The sequence below is a fragment of the Xiphophorus couchianus genome, chromosome 22 (assembly GCF_001444195.1).
Source record: "Xiphophorus couchianus chromosome 22, X_couchianus-1.0, whole genome shotgun sequence".
Classification (NCBI taxonomy): domain Eukaryota; kingdom Metazoa; phylum Chordata; class Actinopteri; order Cyprinodontiformes; family Poeciliidae; genus Xiphophorus; species Xiphophorus couchianus.
In genome coordinates, this window is record NC_040249.1 from 13716631 (window position 1) to 13736042 (window position 19412).

Genomic DNA, 19412 nt, shown 5'->3' on the forward strand with positions numbered 1-19412 from the left:
TCCACAACATGTGTGCTCCTGTCAGATGGTTCACATGCATAATGCTATCATTTGGAAAACTCCATGAGTTTGACCATCTGTCATACTTTGGGTGAGTGGCAGGGCACACCTTGAATAGTTTGACAATCAGTTTCTACTCTGAAATATGTTGATAAAAACAGTTTTCTTCAGCAGAGACAAGGAATCTGTGTCAGTTTGATGATGAATGGAGATGAATACAATAGAAAATGTTGCAAAAAATCTGAGACAGGAGAAGAGGTTTACCTTACATTAGGACACAACAGAAATTTAGACAAACTGAGAATTACAAATTGCTCTACATCCAATCTGCTTAATGCACTTCACAGTTTGCATATGTTTAATGCTAAAAAATGTCTGATGTGTGATTTTCTTTTGTTTCAAGGTGATACCTTACTTTGTTCTTCTATCGCATGTTTTTTTTGTTGTAATGTGACAAAATGTACAAAAGTTTAAGAAGTATGAATAGTTTTGCAAGACTATGTAATTTTAACGGCTTAGTCACATGAAACAGGTGGAAGAGAAGATAAATTAATAAGAATAACAGAAACAACACAAATATAGAAGCTCCCCAAAAACCCAAATGGGAAGACAGAACCCTAAAATGGATAAATCATTAACTGATATTCCCCAAATCTTTAAATACTGTTGAACTCTAATTGTGTAAATAAATTCAGAATGTTGCATCTTTGCATCTGTTTTGGGATTACAAGTAGAGGCTGTAATAAATGTGTTACATCATGTTGACTCTGTGGGTGGTGAATCACTGCTTCAGCTGGAACTCCACGGAGAGGGACAGATCAGGCTCAGGGAGGAATCAGTCGTCATCACAGCAGCCAATATGCAGTTGTTACATCTGGATGTTGGTCTTATTCTTGGTGAGTAAACTTTACAAAACGCTACTTCAACAAATGACAAAAATGAAAATTTTTGTCTGTGAAATTTTGTTAACAGCTTTTCAACAAGACCAGTAATTAGTTTTAATGCACCTGTAATCAGTATAGTTAAGGAATATTATTTAAAAGATGTCATTTCAATGTGTATTTTAGGAATTACTTTTATGGAGATATCCAGTTTCAGCTTCTCATCTCCAGCTTCTGGGGTTTTGGCTTCAGTGGAGACCTGCATGTCAGACTTATGCAGCTGTGAGAGGGCACTTGTCGCTGGCAACTGTGAGGGTAAAATATTAAGGAGAAGAAAATGACATGTTTACAGTTGGATTTTCACTCTTAAAAATGTTACTTTTTGGTATAGATTTGTGAAACCAGGTGCCATGTAAGGACTATGTTTCCATCTAAATCAGCTTTGTTTATGAAACCTGAAATTAATTCACTAATTCACAGTTGTGAAATTTAATATACAACTTAATTTCACACTTGGTGTTTTTTAGTCGTTTAATTATTTCAAATTTAGTGACAGTCTCACCACTAATTTTAAAATAAATCAAAAAGTCTTTAATTGATGTTGTAGTTATAAAATGTTTTTTTGGTAATCTCCTTTTAAAATAATAACAGGTGGACAAGGTGAAAATTTATCATTGCAATCTTAAAAAAATTGTTATTGTTTCTCTAACCTTATTCTGAATAATTGATGGTTACACAAAAGCTATGGTTTCTATGTATGTCTTGTGTTTTTAATAGATTATTAATAATAAGCAAACCTTTACTGTTTTTGTTTTTTTAGTTTATCTCATTTAGTTAATAATGGCATTTTATAATCTGTTCTGTGTTATTCAGGCTCAGGTTAAGTCTCAATAATAGTAGAGCCTTATAAAGATCATAAATATGTTTAACATCTAAAACTGACATGAGGTGTAAAGCATCTGACATGTGAGGTAGAAAACCCCTGTTGCACAGAAAACCTTGTTTATCTGCCTTTCTCTTCTGTGTGTGATATTCCAGATGACAGGTGCCAAATAAAAGATTCAAAGAACTGTAACTTGACCATCCAGGCTGCACTGGACCAATTTCCATCCCTGCAAGGGTGTGTGTGTACATGGGAGGAGGAGCTCTGTGACTCCATACAAGTACTGGCCACACAATGCCTGAAAAAGCCAGGTGCTGTGTTCTCTCATTCATGCTTGGGTTAAGCATTAATGTCTGAAATCATGGTTTTGTTTACCAAAGGCAATGAGATATATAAACACTGGTTGCTGTATGGTAGAATATGTCCAGAAAAGCACACAGTTTAATGAGTATTTGAAAACTAATTCCGTCTCTTCTTGTTTAAACAGCAATTCAGCAGAGGAAGATCACACCGACTGACTGGAAATCCAGTAATTTAGCAGACAATGGTGAAAATGACTTATTTATTATGAAAAAACACAATGGGATACACAGTACATCCATTTCAATTTGGCATATTGATATGAACTCCACACCAGATGTCTGTAACGACCTAAATAATTAACACCTAAATTATTAGAATGGTACAGTTTTATACAAACCTTCTGGTATTAAATACTCAGAGACTTCTGTTTTGGGCTGTGACATTTCAAAATTATTTATCCTCTGCTTTTACAAACTGACCTAATGTATTGTTGCACACATACAAAGAAAAACAATTCAGTCCCTTTCTTTATCTATGTGTTACAACAGGTATTGAAAAGGGAAATAAATGCTACACATTCTTAGTGAAATTATATTGCTTTGCTTTGTTTCCTCTCTTGGAAACAATCCATTCATCCTTAGAGTCTCTAGAATTTCTCTATTTGTCTGTTTCTCCTTACCTTAATTGCACAAAGTTTGCCAAAACAATATGCTAGGTTGTATCATATTTGCTACATAATCTTCCAACCCCAATTGTCATGTAATGGTGGTACTCTGTTGGTAGCCCTAAACTAAACTAAACCCTAAACTAGGACAAACTAGGACAAACCAAGCTGATGTTAATTTGTAATTATAGGTATTTCATTCTTTAACCATTTTTTAGTTCCTTTCTTTGCCCTTCTTTTTCTTTGAGTTTTCATAAGTCATCCTCTCTGTCCCTTTATGAAATCTAAATTGTGGACTAACTAGAGCAGGTTTATTTATTGGCTGGTTTATTTATTGTTTAGCATAAATTTCATATCAACAAGCCCACATGAAAATACATTTATATGTTCATCACTCACTTTCTCTGCTATAGATGTGCTTCTTGCAGTGCATGAAGGCTCTGGATCCTGTGTGGACCGCATTGGTCGTTGTGTGAGTGAGTCTGTTTGCAACAGGCATCTCACACCTGTTCTTCAAGCCTGCATGGCTGATCAGTGTGACAATGAAAGGTGTCGGCGGGAAATTCAACAGTTCTACGGAGGCATGCCTCAACAGTCTGCCGAGATGCTGGTGTTGTGTGAGTGTGATGACTCAGATCAAAGCTGTTTGCTCATGAAATCCGGGCTGCAGAGTGGGGCTTGTGGAGTTGAGACAAGGATCTGCCAAGAAAGGCTCACTCAGTGTGGCCAAGACAGCAACTGCAGGTAGGTTCTTCTCCAGTCCTAAATAAAAAGTAAATACATTCATTGTGATAAAAGGAATACTTCCTGAACTGGAAGGAACTCGAGTTTTAAAGATCCATGCCCTGGAAAATATCCCAAAATTAATACAAAATATTTGTTGGAATACAATGAATTTGTATGCAGGTTTTTATGGATCCTGCTATAGGGAACTAATGTGCCAGGCACCAAGGTAATATAAATCCAGCAGCAGACATAAAGTATGCTAAGATTCGAGGCAAATCTTAGCATACTTAGCAGCTGCTTATTAAAGATAACTAGGGAGAAAAAAAAACTAATGAAAACCCTGGTTTACAAGTGGATTCTAACATGAAGGTCCTCGAAAACAGTAAAACTGTCTGAAGACTGTGTGTTTTTTGACTCAGGCTGACAGTCCTATAAAAGGCTTTTGAAATATGTGGAGAAGTAGGAAGGAAAGGGGGAGGAAAACTAGTGTTAATGGTTAAAAATTATTTTGACTGTGAAAATGTTGGAATCAATAAGAAACGACGTTTGATTTTCTTGCAGAGAGCCAAGATGATTACTGCTGATGAAATCTTTTAAATATAACGTTTTTATCTCTGTCATTACAGACATAAAAGTAATTTAGCAGACAATGGTGATGGTATCAGATACTCTGATATCTTAAAAGCTGAAACAGAAGTGGACTTGTGACAGAAGGGAAGTGGCAGTCACAATTATTGGAAGCAGAAAATCAATGAGATCAAGTGAGATCAACTGGCTATTTGTAAAAGGAGTCAAAGTTTAAAAGCCATTTTGTACCACACTAGATGAAATAGGGTAATTTTGTTCTCAGTGTGGCAATGTATGTTTAGCACTTTTGCTGTCCATTCACCTTTCCACAAGTAGATGGCAGTGACATAACATCAAAGGTTCAGGCTAGATGGCTTGAAGCAGCTCGAGTTGTAATGTTCTAAAAAAAAAAAACACATTAAAACATTGTTGATTACCCCATACTACAGATGTTGGCAAAGTAACCCTTGAAAAAGCAAAACCAAAAGCTTCATTTTATCTTTGGATTTTTATCAAGAATATTTCAGTGAAATTCTCCATTCAACCTTTTACCAGTTAGGTACACTGGGAGACAATTCCCAACATAATGTGTGCAATGACTCTCAAACTGTTCAGTTATATTTATCAGTATTTCATGAACTTCTCCATTTTTTGCAGCAAATTTTAAATTAGCTTTTGCATGCTTTTTCTTAACCTGCGCACAGTTAGTAGATATGTATTACTAATACTAATACCATATTATTCAATTTAGTTGAATGATTACTTTTACTTTTACTTTTTTTCTCTGTGTCAGACTAGGGATGCCACACAAGTTACTGTGTGGTAAAAACTTGAGTCAGCTCTCGTCACCTTCTAATCATGCAGCTACAAGATAAACCAGTGATGCAAAATTAATTGTTGGATTTTTTTTTTTTTTTAACAAATACAACTTCGTAAATTCCATCTCTACTAAAAATGTTGCCTATTGCATTGGAGGGCATGCAAGAATGTCTTGTACACACAGAACATTCAGTTCTGTTCTCCTTCTCAAGTTATTTCTTAGAACAGTACGCTTGTTAGGAATGCCGACCTCTTATCAAAACATGTTGCCGGTGTGGTTGTTTTTCTTCCTGATTCATTAGGTACCTCTTGAAAACACTCCAAGACAAATGTTGGAACCATGAAGAAATCATATGCAGTGAAAGAAATCTCCAAGAAAATGAATGTTTTACATTAAAGGATCCAGCTCTTATCCTTGGCACAAATTCTGAATGCAGAAAGGCCTTCTTAGCTACTTTGGGCACAGTGCTTCATCATCCTTGCACATGCAAAGGTGTGCAGAGCAATCATCTACGAATGTGCAACATGATTCTTGAAGTATTTCACAATAGACTACACTTTAGTAAGTAGTGTATTTACATCTAAGAAGTGTTTCAAGTAATTATTTTCAATATTTATAAGAATTTGAATAACTTTTCTTTTTTTCAGTAAAACTGGTGAAAAGCAGCAGCGGCCCTTCCAAACCACCTGAAATCAACGAATCTGAGCAGGCTCACATGTGGTCATATGGTAAAGCAGCTTTTGAAATTTAATCATTTTTATTTAATTCTATAATAGATACTAAATACCAAAAAACATAAAACTGATATGATAAAAATTGTTTTATTTTTTTTTTAGGTTACCTCTTGTATGCTTTTTCAGCTCTCTTCCTTGCTGGAGTTGTCATAATATCACCTCTGGTTTTTCTCAGTAAGATGTGGTATGTCAACCATGTATACATTTTCTTTGAAAGGACTGACATTTCTCTGATGTTGCAACAGAAAAACATTGTTTTTCATCATTTTTTCCTTTAGGTTGAAAAGGAGAGATCAGATAAAACTTAACCATCAAAAAAAGGTGAATAGTCATTTTATAATATAACATCCCTTTTATGACTATTTTTTAGTTTCATATTTTATGTGGTTCAGATTCTCAAAGGTTTTTCTTCCCTTGTATATTTATCATTTTATAATAAGTTATGGAACATTAGGTTTGAAGGTTTTAGGCATTTAGAAGAGGTGCTACCAGTTTAAATAAGCAGATGGGTTCACACAAAGTTAATTAAACTGAAAGAACATTTTCTGTGACCTGAAGTTGGTTCTCAATGACAGTGATTTCTGAGGACTTCTTTATTAGCAACTGTATCTGTCACTACTCCTTTCGGTTTTAAATAGATAGTTTTATCTGGAGGTAGCTGCCTGGTGGAAGTTATTATGTTGCAAAACAAATTCCCTACTCAAAGTATCACATCCTGGAGTCATTCAGTGCCTTGCAAAACTATTTACACCTTCCTGAACTTTTCCCCTCACTTAATATTAACAAATAGTATGTAATAATGAAATATAAGAAAATGCATTCTCAAGATTTTTTAATTTATTGCCCAAATTTTGTAAAACAAAATATGTCATTCTCTTTATCTACTCCTTAATTACAAAATTCTGTTTAGAAGTTTTTGAACATTGCTTTTAATCTATATTTCTGGTGTTAAAAATGTGAAGTGAATGTGCTGCAGCTGCAGGGATTTACAAAAGTTGTTCTTGTAGCCCCAAGATCAACTTTATGTCCTCTGGTGCAGTATTTACAGAGGTTAATAAAAGTTTCACAGCCCCTTAGCCTATAATAAATATACACGTCATTTCAAAAAAATTCTGACTAAGAAAGTAACTTGATATGATTCAAGGTTATTTTCAATAAGTGCATGTATCAATATCTAATCAAAGGACTGGATTATTACTTTGTTTGCTTATTAGATTTTAGTTCCAAGGTAAACAGAAAAATTATGAATCGTTCAGCTAAAGGTGAAAAGTAGAGTACCTTCTGAACAAACATGATTTTTCTACACTGGTCAGTTTTCAAAATGGCATAAAACATTAAATCAACTTCTAAAACTTCACCCATGTATTTTTTAGTTAAAGCACATATTGTTTAATTATGGAAAATAATCCTTGAACATTTTGGATAGTTAACAGTTTCATTTAAAAACTCTCCAGTAGTATGGCCGTCTCATTCAATTTACTTCAGTTTATTTGTATCAAGCCAATTCACAGCATATCATCCCAAGGCACTTCACAAAAAAGTCATTTCAATTCAGTCATACATACTGTATATTCCAATTAATTCTACTTATTGAACATGGAGTGCATTAAATTCAGTTCATTATTCAATTTAGTTTAAAAAAAGTCTGAGAAAATCTAGGATGCTTCAGGTCACTGACTTACAGCACTCACTCCTCCTGGACAAAAACCTAATTATTTGAAAATGGTCAATAATATTTTTTTAGGCACAGCTGAATAAACTATTGGTGACATTTGATAAAACATTCAATTTATTCATTTTGGAGAAATTTCAAATTACATAATCTAGAGTACAAAAAGACTGGAAGCACCATGGAGATAAGTTGTAAAAATGCAGCAGGTATAGAAATACTTCCCGAAAGCAGCTCTGGATAAACTGAACTTACGTTTGTGTGCTCAATTGTTGTTGTATCATCTTTCAACTCTAAGGACAAAACAGTTAAAATGAATGACTGAAAATTTAAATGGATCTAATTTCCATGATTAATGGTTGTAAACGTCACACATCTACACACTTCAACCACAGGAAACATAACTTTGGAGCTTCTCCTCTCGAATCTTCTCTTATCTGATTTTCAAAGGGCCCTGCACAGAATAAACATACACTGCTGTGATTTATTTTAGATAATATCAATCCAGAGTCTTTTTAGATAGCATCTTTTTATTTTATATTGCAACTTGGCAAGACAGACACAAAAATAAATAGCAGGTATGATCACAGTTATTTCAATCAGGGATAAAGAAAACAAAAACAGTAAAGGAGCTCTGATTCTTTCATTTTTAGCAAAATTATTGGGTTCTTTGGGTGGTATAGATTGTAGCTGCAATCTAGCAGGGAAAAGAAATACTTTAACCCATTGGGTAGTACTGCTGTGAATTGTCACAGTATGCTCCCAAGAAGTGGTAGCATGTATCCCTTGTAGCATGTTGATGCAAACATTTGTTCTTGGACATTTCAACAGAAACTGGCACTCTGGTTAATGTTAACATTAGCTGCAATTAATGCAAGACGAATAAACGACCAGGCACAGCACAAGCATGCTCAGTGATGCCGTGGAAGGTGGTAGAGTGAGCGCATAGATCAACTTTCTACCTTGGGTGCCATAACAACTTGGACTGGTTCTGAACACTATCAAGGTCCTAGCAGCCAGAAGTTTTGTTAAATGAAAAACAAGAATCAATAAATTCAAATACAAAGGTGCAGAAAACAGATCTGAAAAGAAAAACAACAGAATACACCCTTAAAAAGCAAGTGTTATATAAATGTGCATAGCATCCTCAAAGTGTCCTGCTTCTTGCCTGAGCCACCTTGGAGTTTGTCCTGCGACCTAAAGCGTTGCATATAAAGTCACCAGTTTCTATGACTTTGTCAAGGTTCACTCCCTGTGAAACAGAAAGAGCATGCATAGAATATATTTATATATTTCTACTACTCAAGGCAAAACAAAACAGTAATAATTCAGGTTAGATTCCAGCACAAAGAAAGACACAACAAAAAATTAATCTGCAATAGAAACATTCCACCAGCAGGGGTAGGGATTGTTAAAGAGTTCGAGGGAGCACAAGTGTAGTGCCTTCTTGCTCTTGCATAAGTTGTGTAAAGACATTGATATTGGAAAAATAAACGTTTACAGAGCAGCGTATTTGCAGAGCAATCAGTTTATGTCAATATGGTCTGAAGGATTGTGTGGGTTTGGTTTTCTGGGGGATTACTGAGACATGATATACAGCAGGTCTGCCAAACTGAACTATAAAGACAAACTTACAGTTTCAATGCCCATGCCATGGAGCATGTAAAGAACATCCTCTGTTGAAACATTGCCAGATGAACCCTGAGCGTAGGGGCAACCACCGAGGCCTGCTACTGCAGAGTCCACCACAGAGACTCCCATCTGTGAGGACAAACAACAGGGACATTCAGCACCTCTAAGCAACCTTCACATCACATTAAATCCAGGAACAATCTTGTTCTGTTTGATTGTTCTGTCTGGTGCCCTGCACCTCGCCAGACCTGCGGTCATGTTTTACGGTTTTTCCGGAGAACTGTGGGCTCTGCTCCTGAAGATGAGTGGGCAAAGAAAAGTCCCACAGTATGGCCTAGTCATCCTCTCTGCCAGCGTTCACTGCCAGCACTATACAATTATGGTCTTGTTCCTGAGAGAGGAATATTATAAATACTGAACAGGACATTTTATGTGTTACTGATCCTCTTGGTTACTCATGTTTTTACAGGACTATTCTGCTCTCAACCACAGGGATTGTCTTTCTTGCCATTTTTTCATCATCCAGACTTGTCAATGTGACATGTCTCCAAAACTGAAAACAAACCAATCATTGTTGCAGTTTAAAAGGAACTTGTTTAGGTATAGAAATTTAAAAATTATTTATACATCTGATACTGTTTGAATGTGTTGAATTAAATGCAATGCTAGAATTCACTGAAATAATTAAATGTATTGTATTAAAATTTTATGTGACTAACATTAAGTAATACATAACTGAAAACTGGAAAGCATGTAGTATAGTATATAGCAAAATCCTTGGCTTGAGTAGATTCTGATATAAACCTTTCTTAGCGCTGGCTTCGTGTTTGACGCTGTGATCCTTTGAAGGTAAATAACTAATCAAAGCTCAAGTATTTGCTGCCTCAAAAAGATATTCTTCTTTGTTTAGCTATGTCCATCTTCCCCTTAACTCTGAGCAGCTTTACTGTTTCTACTTAAAAAACATCCCTGCAGCATGATGCTGCTACCACCATGTCTCACAATGGATAAATTGTGAGCAGAGTGATAAATAGTATCTACATGTGCACACTTACATTTCAGTAAAGCAAATATCATTTTGGTTTCATCTGACCATATCACCTTCTTCCACTTGTTTCCTATGTGAGCTTGGTGTAAACTACAAATGGCTTCTGCTAAGCCATCTTATCACCACTATTACACAAAGGCTAGATCTGTACTGCTCATGCTAATAACTAATAGTTAGATTCTTCCACTTGAGCTTCTCCAGAGCTACCACGAAGCTTCCCTGTTTAATGTTCTCCTTATTTATTTAAAACTGTGCCATATTTTTCAGATTGATCTTTGCAAGATGTTCAAAAGTGATGATTTTATGAAGTCTTACCCTGGTTAAAAATGTTTCCATCACCCTTTGCATCATTTGAGAACTTCCTATTTTATTTAGTATGTTATGACAGATATTTTCATAAATCTACTAGCATAGCGCTTAAATATAGGTATCTTAGAACCAATTTTAATTGTTTTTATATGTTTTTTGCAGCTGTTCTTTGCGCGTTCTTGTACTTTCAAAAATAACATTTTGCATTAATGTGTTATTTGTGTGTGTGTTGTGTTGTTTGTTTTATAGGACTGTAGTTGGAGAGTTGCATATTGCTAAATCCGGTGTATTTGCATAAATAATTTTTGATCATTAACATTCACTGTCCAGTTCAAATAAAATCTAGTTTGTTCAATTAAATTTATTGTCCTGCACTTGTCTAATAAGTTTCTTGCTCTTGATGTTGTTTGTTCAATAATGCTCTCTGAAAAGGTTCTAAGGAGAATTAAACTCCATGCTTGATGACTCTTGTAAGGCATTCGGTTGTATTCTGTTTTATTTGGGGTTTTCATGGTAAAGGCCCAGTATAGAAATATGCACCCACTTTTCTTTTTCTTTTCACAAAACACAAAAGGCCAGATTTGTTTTAAAGTAATGTGTTCTTTTATGTTCACTTTGTGAGTTAAAATCCAAATAAAACATGCTGAGCATGCAGTCATGAGAAACGTATATAATAGAATAGAAATACCTTTTATTGTCTCACAATGGGGCAGTTTATGTGTAACAGTAGCATCAGGATTTAATATATGTTCTTCCACTATTTAGATGTAAATGTACAGATAAAAATGAATACGTAGTACAATTATAGCTGTTCTGCCTAAAAATGTTGCCTATCAAGTTTCCAGTTCTTTATTATTGGAAAAATAAAAATATTTTGAGCACATGGACACAACAGACACAAGTATTTTGTTTTTCATGCAAATGTTCCAAGTCACCATGAGTTTACTATTATTTTCACACCAAAAGACACCAAAGCCAAAACTTCTGGTTTCAGTCAGTCTGTGGATGTTTTCCACATGTCCATGGGTCTATCATGAGAATATTAAAGTTGTTTTCCAGCTTCTGTGTCAGAGCCAGATGTCGGAGGATCCTACAGTGAGACTAAATTAACACAGTGGTCCTCTCAGTGGCATTCGGGTCACATGGGGCTTCCACCCTGTGGAGCACAACCATGCAACTTAAATTAAAAAGGACCTTTACAGCTATTTTGGAACAATGAAGCTAATTGGGTGATTTTCTTGCAGACAAGAACCTGCTTCTTTCAGGGTTTGTCTGAGCCAGCAGTAATTGCTGTTTGTGTTGGCAAAGGGAGAGAAGGAGGTGTATGTTACCCGTGCACCAGGTTTCCAGGCCTTGGTAAAAGCCAGAGGAGGATACTTTTCAAGGCAGATCTCTTTTTTTTTGTAAAATAAACACAGAGTTGTAATCTTCCATGTCAATCGTCCTGCTCTAAGCTGCCACCACTATAAGGTCACAAGCCTTCAGCATGAATGTAGCCCCTCAACAGCATCTCCTGTACCGCTAATCATGCAGGAACTGGTGGTCAGTCCTTAAGCTTTCCAACGCTCAGTTAGACTTGCAGCGCCCAGAAACCAGATGTGTGCTTAGCATAAAAAAATAATATTCACCAAGCTGTGGCTGTGTTGAAAACAATGCATTCCTGGATAAAGACAATGTGGCTTTTCAAACTACAATGATTTGGGGTAAGCATGTTGACATTCTAAACTACGACTGGATGAGGTTTTCGGAGCTACATAATCACAATTTAGTATGAAAACTGCGTCAAAGGAAAAGCAGTGTGTATTTAAAACGGGAAATGAAGCTGAGATACATAAACAAATGAGCTAAAACTAAACTGACACATGTCCTACAGTGAAACACAAACCTCCTTGTTCCAAAAATGTAAAAAAAAAAAAAAAAAAAACTCGCAGGAAGAAAGCAAACCAAAGAGCAGTGGAAGAAGAAAAAGGTAATGTGCCAAAGAAGCCCACAGGATATCGCTTTACTTCACGACTTCTTTATGTATTAAAATTAAGGAAATGTAAGGAAGTTTCATGCAAGCCATTTCATGCATTGGCAGGTTTATTGCATCCAGAACAAACAGTGTCCTCAATCCAAATACAGAATGTCTTAAGTAAAACTCTTTCAAAAAAGTTTAAAGAATTATGCAATTAAGAAATGTAGAAAATATTTTATTTATTTATTAATTTGAACCTTAATAGAACCTATCAAAGAAAAAAAAAACTGCAAAAAAGAGAAATAATTCAAAATGAAAATAATACCATCTCAATGCAACGTTCAAGCCTTAATAAACAGTTTGGGAAAAACTGAAAATGTATACGTTTGGCATTTATTTGCATGCTTCAACATAGTAATGTTGGCTTAAAACACAACCTTATCACATTCAATCCCACCCCTGTACTTGCTGATCACATCCTGCCCCTTGCTGTGTGCTAGGCTACTTCTCCTTCTCCAAAGCAGAACCTGGCATTAATGCCCTATGTCGTTAGCATGGACACCGATGGTGGAGGATAAACAATTTTCCTATAAAGGTAAGTTGTTTTTCCTCCGTAATCAGAGCTGCAGCAAACCAACAATCCTGAGAAGCACAGACTGACAGAGATGTGCATTTCTGCAGATATGTAGTAGGACCACAGGGAAGAGACACAAGAGTTTGATCTTTTCACAATTATGTGTCTCATATTGTCGGGACATGTATATATCTACAGAACATGACAAGAAGCAAAAGAAAGAGTTACACTGAAATAGACCAGTTTTTATAAATAAATACTATGACTTTACAAAATGTTTGAATTATTTAAATTTAACCTTTTGAGTAAAAAGCTAAACACCACAGATCCCAGAGCTGGGTTCAAAGATGATGTGATTAGGAAAAATAAAGTACTAAAGTTTAGCAGTTTATAATAATAATTTAGAATTTGTGATTTTTTTTGTGACCCATAGAAAATTATAATAAGATTTTTGATGGAATTTCAATTAAAAATACTTTTCAAATGCTCTGCTGTCAGGTAGCAACAACTGACACTCTGACCATGATAATCTGATCATTGTCTCTTATAATACAAAATGTTGTAAATGTGCAAGAAATAAGACCAACAAGTTCCTCTAATGCTACCTGACTGCCAGCCATCCTGTAAAGAGAACATAGGCTACTGTAAATCCCAGACGCAGTAGTGCACACTATACCAAAATTGCAGGAAAGGATATGAAAATTTCCATGCCAAGCCTGTGAAATCTAACCACATACATTGTCATTGTGTGACCTGCCCCAGTAGGTTACAGACAAAGCTACCCCCGACCTCCTGAAAAAAAAAAAGAAGTTACAAAGACCAAGGAATGTCTTTATCAGGAACAAAAGAGGTGACTCAGGGCTGACAGCACTGGGGGAATTCATTTCTCTCTCGGTTGGTGGTGCGGAGTTCTGGCACACAGTAATGAAAAACTATGATAAAATCTTTCATTTCCTTCTTGTTTATGGGTGAGCAAATGGTAAGCTAAATATCCCCGGCTGCTATTATTTTCTCTGCGTATGCCACAGCTGTGATGAATCATATCGAGTACGATCCGCAAAAGAATTTCACTGACTCACAATGCTCTTTCACTCCACTGTTAAAGATAACAACTTTAGTAATGCTTGCTCTTTAAAACTGACAATGTTCAGCTTTTCAACATCCTAAAGCTTGCAACTTATTTAGACTACAAAATCAGTTGTAAATGTGATCATATGTTTCAGTATTTATGCATTTTATTATGCAGTTAAAATTTACATTTTTTTCTGCATAATCAAGAAAAGAAGGTGGTTTGAAAACTTTCGAGTTTGAGTCTGCAGCACTATTCACCACATTCCCAGCACAAAGCAAATAAAAGGATCATTTTCCAGCAGCTTTAAGCACAGCATTGTCAGAGAGTTCAACAGCCAAGCGACAGACGAGTTAGGAGCCCCCCAGGGCCCTTCCATCCACCTCACTCCCAGTTGCTTTGTCCAGCAGACACCGAATAGGTGAGCCTTTGTCCTGACCCCTTCACATCTGTTGACCCACCCAGCCCCCAATGAGCTTCCTCATGTGCAGTGACAATGTGCTCCAGAGAACTGATACAGCCATATCTCATTTACCTCTGTTTTATGTCTGGATGTGTGTCAGGTTTGCACTTGCTGCAGGCAACGTGGTGAAAAACACCCCAAATGATGCCCTGTCCACTGATTACAGTTATGCTTTTGTGAGCTATTATCACTGTCATTGCTCTCTGTTGTACAGGTTATTTTCAAGATATGGAGTACAACAAATATTTATTTTATTTAAATTACTGCATTTTTTCCACCAGATTGTTTGTGAGTAATGTTACTTTCTGCAGAAACAGAACATATTTTTTTAAGCTCTTATCTGTTGACTGTTTCACTGTTCCAGGAGGACTGTGAATTTCACTTTTTTTTTGTTTTTGTTTTACATTTTTCAAGGGAAAAAAAGAAAATAGTTAATGTTATTTTATCTGAAAGCAAAAAGTGAATGTTGTCTCTAGTTTAGATAATCTAACTTAAATAAAACGTCAAACAAGTTAGATTGGGAACATTTTAGCAAATGATAGTACTCCTCACAACCTTAAACAATGCTTCTGATCTCTACATTGTTGGCAGTTAGAAGAAAGTATTATTCATTCATATTAGCTTATGCAGTCATATGATCAAGATCCACATTAAACATTTAAGCAAAAGCTTTCTGGATCTACAAATATATTCATAGATACTTAAATGCAGATATTATAATCAATTCCAAGACAAGATGTACCTCCATTTCTGGTAAAGAAGTACAGAAGTACAACAAATGGTACAACAAAAGTTGATGTGTAAAAGTAATAATTATAAGAAGTAAAATAGTGCTTTTGAGATAGTAAAAGCCTGGAACTATGATGCCTGATCCATGGCATGATCTATGGTCCATGCCATATACCAGGAGACCTACCTGAAGAGCAGTAAGGATGTTAGGAAGTGCTTGACCATAAGTGTCATGGCAGTGAACAGCAAGAGCACTGATCGGGACGTCATTCATCACCTTCTGCAGCATCTTGAACATGGAGCCTGGAGTACCAACTCCAATAGTATCTCCCAAGGAAATTTCATAACAGCCCATTTCATACAACTTTTTTGCTACCTAAAGAATAGTAAAAATGTGGTAAATATTGTCACAAGGAGGCGATTGCACTGAAAAGCATCAATTAAACAGACTGCCAACTTTATATCTTCAGTATATGAACAAGAAACAAAAAGAAACATACTGATAAGTAAGTACTAAGTAATTGAAATCAGTGGTGATTAATTTGCCAAGTAATTTCGTAAGGAATTTGTGCTAAAAGTGTAAATACATTTTTACCTCAGCAACTTGCGATGGTTCGATGTGTCCCTCATGGGGACACCCAAGGGCACAAGAAACATACCTGAAATACAAAAGAGTATATTTATCCAAGCTTAACTGTCAAAAACCTAAACAATCTCTAAATACCAGCATTTTTTTTAACATGAAAAACCTCAAAAGTTGTTGCTTATTTGATTCCAAAGACTCAGTGGTGTCTTTACTGGGAAAGACTTACAGTCCATTTGGACTTGTGGTTTAGACATAGTTTAAAATAATCTGGTTAACATCTGGAACTGTGCTATCTGGTTTGTTTTTTTTCTTTATGGAAACTTATTTTTATCCTTCACAGTAGATCTGTTATTCAGTATAACACAGTAGTGAGATGTGTAATTCATCTTCTGTTAAATGTGACATTAAACATTTAGAATACAAACCCACGAACAGGGATTTGTCGATCCTTGGCAGTACTAATGACCTCCTCAAACCGCAGCATGCTTTCAGAAATAGAACAGTTGATATTTCTTCTGCAGAAGGTTTCAGAAGCCGACCCGAACACAGCCACTTCCGTGGCACCCGCTGCAACCTTTAAACATCAAAGATCTTATTTTCAAAATGATTTTTAAGTCCTACCTTAGTATGAAGCCAACATACAAGAGTGACTAAATTCTGTTTTTAATTATATAACTCAAAATTTACCACACTGAAAAGACTCTAAAAGCTTACGGCATTCTGAAAACCTTGGATGTTAGGAGTCAAAACAGGATACTGAACATGAGGCACTCTCTGGATTCCTTTGACAACATCTGTGTGGTCTGCCATCTAAATGTGTATGAAAAAAGATGTGAAAAAGTACAATAAGCCTTCAAAGCATGTTTTGTGACACAAATGTATCACCATGAAGAGAATAAGTTTCATGTGAAATTTTGAAGAGCAATTTTTTTTCTTTTTAAGTAAATAAATTAAGTGCAATTTATGGCATGGAATGCTAAAACAAGCAGACCACAAACTATAAAAACCGTCAGTGGATCAAACCACAGGAGCACATTTCCATCAATACATATGCAGCAAGAAATAGTTCCTAATAAATCACTCAGCGCTCTGCTGTTGTGCACAAAAAAGAGCTATTACCTGCGGTACCCACTTTGAAGAGACAAAGCTGGTGGCCTCAATCACAGACAGACCTGTAGTTGAGAGCATGTCTATCAGCTGGATTTTCACCCTTGTTGGAACAATTTCCTGGGGAACAATGAAACAGGTCAGCGTAGTTTTATCCTAAAACAATGTTTTTATGAGAGTCACACAAATGGTATAAGCATTTAATTTGAAAAACCCTAACCTTGTAGAAGGCAGTAATGGATGTACAGCATGCTAAAAAATAGTAAAAACTCCACTGTAGGTAACTCAGACATTTTTAAATTGTTTATGTGTAATGGAAAACAAAAATATTTTTCTGGAGTGAGGGATGTAGTAATTGTAAAAGGTATCCATACAAATAAATGTGGTTTGTGAGTGACACATCAAATACCTTTTCATTTTGAAGTCCATCTCTTGGCCCAACTTCAACAATTTTCACAAACTCTGGATAGACATGTTTGGTAATGATCTGCAGAGAAAACAGTAATTTGACTAAAGCAGAATATTACTCAGCATAATAATGAAAGCTTGTAAAATTATCCACAGTGTTGTGATGGAATGCCCCAGGGCATGCTATTCTGACCATAAATTACTTAATATCTCAAAGCCATGTGAAATCTGAGAGACTATAAATAAGTCTGTCATCTCATTATAAAGGAAACTCAGAATGGATGTCATCAAGACAAAACTAAAGAAAAGAACCAGGGTAACTGCTCTCAAACAACAACTAATATTCTCCTAATTAATACCAGGAGTGCTTTTCAGTAAACTTTCAAAACAACTTTTGAAAGCATGAGTAATTTTATTGGTTTGGTCCAAGACAAAGTAAGCAAACAAAGCAGACTAAGATGTATGCAAAAATCTGTAAATTTGTTGAAAGTTGCTAAATTGGTAAAATGTTTTTTAGTGTAACAAATAAATACAATTGTTAGGATGTTGCATTAACAGATATTGATCGGAAAACAGTCAATTTTACATAATATCCCCTTTAGCAAAATGAAAAATGTCAATGCATTTCTTTTCTTTGTTTATGTTCATTTACATTTATGTTTATGTAAAAATAAAAAATATTATTAATTTATTATTAATTAAAAAAATAAAATAACATTTATTTTCATTTATGTTCATCAAGACAAATGTCTTGAGATAAAAACAGCAGCGATGGGAAAAAAAATCCAATAATTTCACAGATTACTATATTAAACTTAACTAGTTCCATGAGATTAGATTTGTAAAATAAATCCAGTTTGTATCATTTAAATAGACTGGATTACTCATCCACCAGATGTTGTTTATGAATTGCCCCCAAAGTTGGTACTCAGATCAGGAAATGACTACACACCTTAGTTAATATTTGAACTGTTGTGATGCAAACTGTTTCCAGAATAAACAAATAACAAAATATACTGCTCAAAAAAATAAAGGGAACACTTTAAGTGTTAAACACCTGTTTAAGCGTTCCCTTTATTTTTTTGAGCAGTGTATAATTAAGAATCTTCCGCATATAAAAAGTAAACAAATTACAAATTGACAAACTGTGGTAACACACAGATTGCACACAGCTTTGTGTCACACTTGCTTAATGAGGTAAAGGATAATAAAGTGCTAGATCTGTTTAACTTTGTTTATTTGTAAAGTAGCCATATTAAATTTGAACTCAGAACTTATCTGAAAAATGTGCTTTCCGAGTCATATTTCAAGTTCAATTTGCAGTCTATTTCAATTGTTCCAACTGAAAACAAGAAAATCTTGATTCCTGTAGATATGTCAAATGCACCAAGAAAATGTTGAGATGGAATGATTTAGACAATTATGTTAGTAATACAGTACATAAAAACAGCCAGAATGACATCAATTCAAGATTTTACTAAATGTGAAATTACTGCCATAAATCAAGAAAAGCAGAAACAGTTCAATGAATTGCTACTACCTTGTTGGCAGCTTTAGCAGTATGACGAGTGGCTGCTAAGAGGCCTTTCGGTAATGAAGAAGTTATATCACAGAACATGTGCAGCAGATTAGGAAAAAAACAAAAAAACAGAAAATATTATGCCCACCTTCTCTTCCTGCAGCCAGCTTCTAAACCAAGGGTATTCCTCGATGACTTGCTTATAGCTCAGGCAGTGCTTCACTGTAGTGGGTACGTTACCCATCAGGCTGATTGCTGCTCAACTCCTCAGGAAAAAGAACATGTATCAGCAGGTTGCTGTGATAATCTGCACACTAATTCGGGCCTGTACGGTGGACGTCCATGCTGCATAGGAAGATGACATTAGAGGAAGGCTACAGACTGGGTGGAGGGTGACTCAGCAGTTGTCATGGCAACCACATCTCTGACAGGAAGAGTTGGTGCAACGGAGGGAGGGTGGCTGTCATAAAGGAGAAACGGTGTGGAAAAGTAAGTGCAAAAAATGAGCCAAGAACCAAATAAAGAAAAGAGAAAGAAGAAAAAAAGAGACAAAAAATGAGAAAGAAAGATGCCAAAAGAAAAATGAGAGGAGAAATTGTATGTAGGAAAGATTGAAACTACTAAAAATGTAAGAAATATGTTTTGTAAAATAATAAAAATGTTCTGTCAAACTAAAAAAAAAAAAAAAATAGAAAAAACTGCTGTCAAGAAATTCACAACGTTTGAGCTTCAAAGCATTCAATAGGAGTTGACTTATTCACACT

The 19412-nt window shown here is 35.4% G+C and overlaps 2 protein-coding genes across 3 annotated transcripts; one reads left to right on the forward strand and one right to left on the reverse strand.

Annotated features, from left to right (window-relative positions):
- Positions 1–691: 691 nt before the first annotated feature.
- On the forward strand, positions 692–6800 carry gfral (GDNF family receptor alpha like; the record flags this gene model as incomplete). Its single annotated transcript, XM_028007779.1, has 9 exons — positions 692–896; positions 1068–1196; positions 1920–2075; positions 2252–2311; positions 3145–3475; positions 5146–5405; positions 5492–5572; positions 5681–5762; positions 5857–6800. Coding segments are annotated over 9 exons (1371 nt in total), but the record flags the coding sequence as incomplete, so codon positions are not given.
- Positions 6801–7344: 544 nt separating this feature from the next.
- On the reverse strand, positions 7345–19128 carry hmgcll1 (3-hydroxymethyl-3-methylglutaryl-CoA lyase like 1). Of its 2 annotated transcripts, XM_028007777.1 has the most exons (9): positions 18797–19128; positions 17131–17208; positions 16734–16841; positions 16329–16424; positions 16040–16188; positions 15624–15687; positions 15216–15404; positions 8883–9008; positions 7345–8499 (listed from the first exon to the last, which is right to left on the reverse strand). In XM_028007777.1, the coding sequence occupies exons 1-9, from the start codon at positions 18890–18892 to the stop codon at positions 8395–8397; spliced, it is 1011 nt and encodes a 336-aa protein (XP_027863578.1). In that variant the 5' UTR covers positions 18893–19128; the 3' UTR covers positions 7345–8394. The 2 variants fall into 2 exon arrangements, with proteins under 2 accessions (XP_027863578.1, XP_027863579.1); XM_028007778.1 differs by lacking the exons at positions 17131–17208; positions 18797–19128 and having other exon boundaries at positions 16747–16835.
- Positions 19129–19412: the final 284 nt, after the last annotated feature.

What these genes read in the sequence shown, in the direction of transcription:
- hmgcll1 (XM_028007777.1), bottom strand. Translation starts at nt 18,892, where the DNA reads ATGGGTAACGTACCCACTACAGTGAAGCACTGCCTGAGCTATAAGCAA. An exon ending in GCTGGCTGCAGGAAGAGAAG is followed by an intron (nt 17,209 to 18,796) that starts GTGGGCATAATA and finishes TTTTCTCTGCAG; the next exon opens with ATCATTACCAAACATGTCTA. An exon ending in TCCAAGGTTTTCAGAATGCC is followed by an intron (nt 16,189 to 16,328) that starts GTAAGCTTTTAG and finishes TGATGTTTAAAG; the next exon opens with GTTGCAGCGGGTGCCACGGA.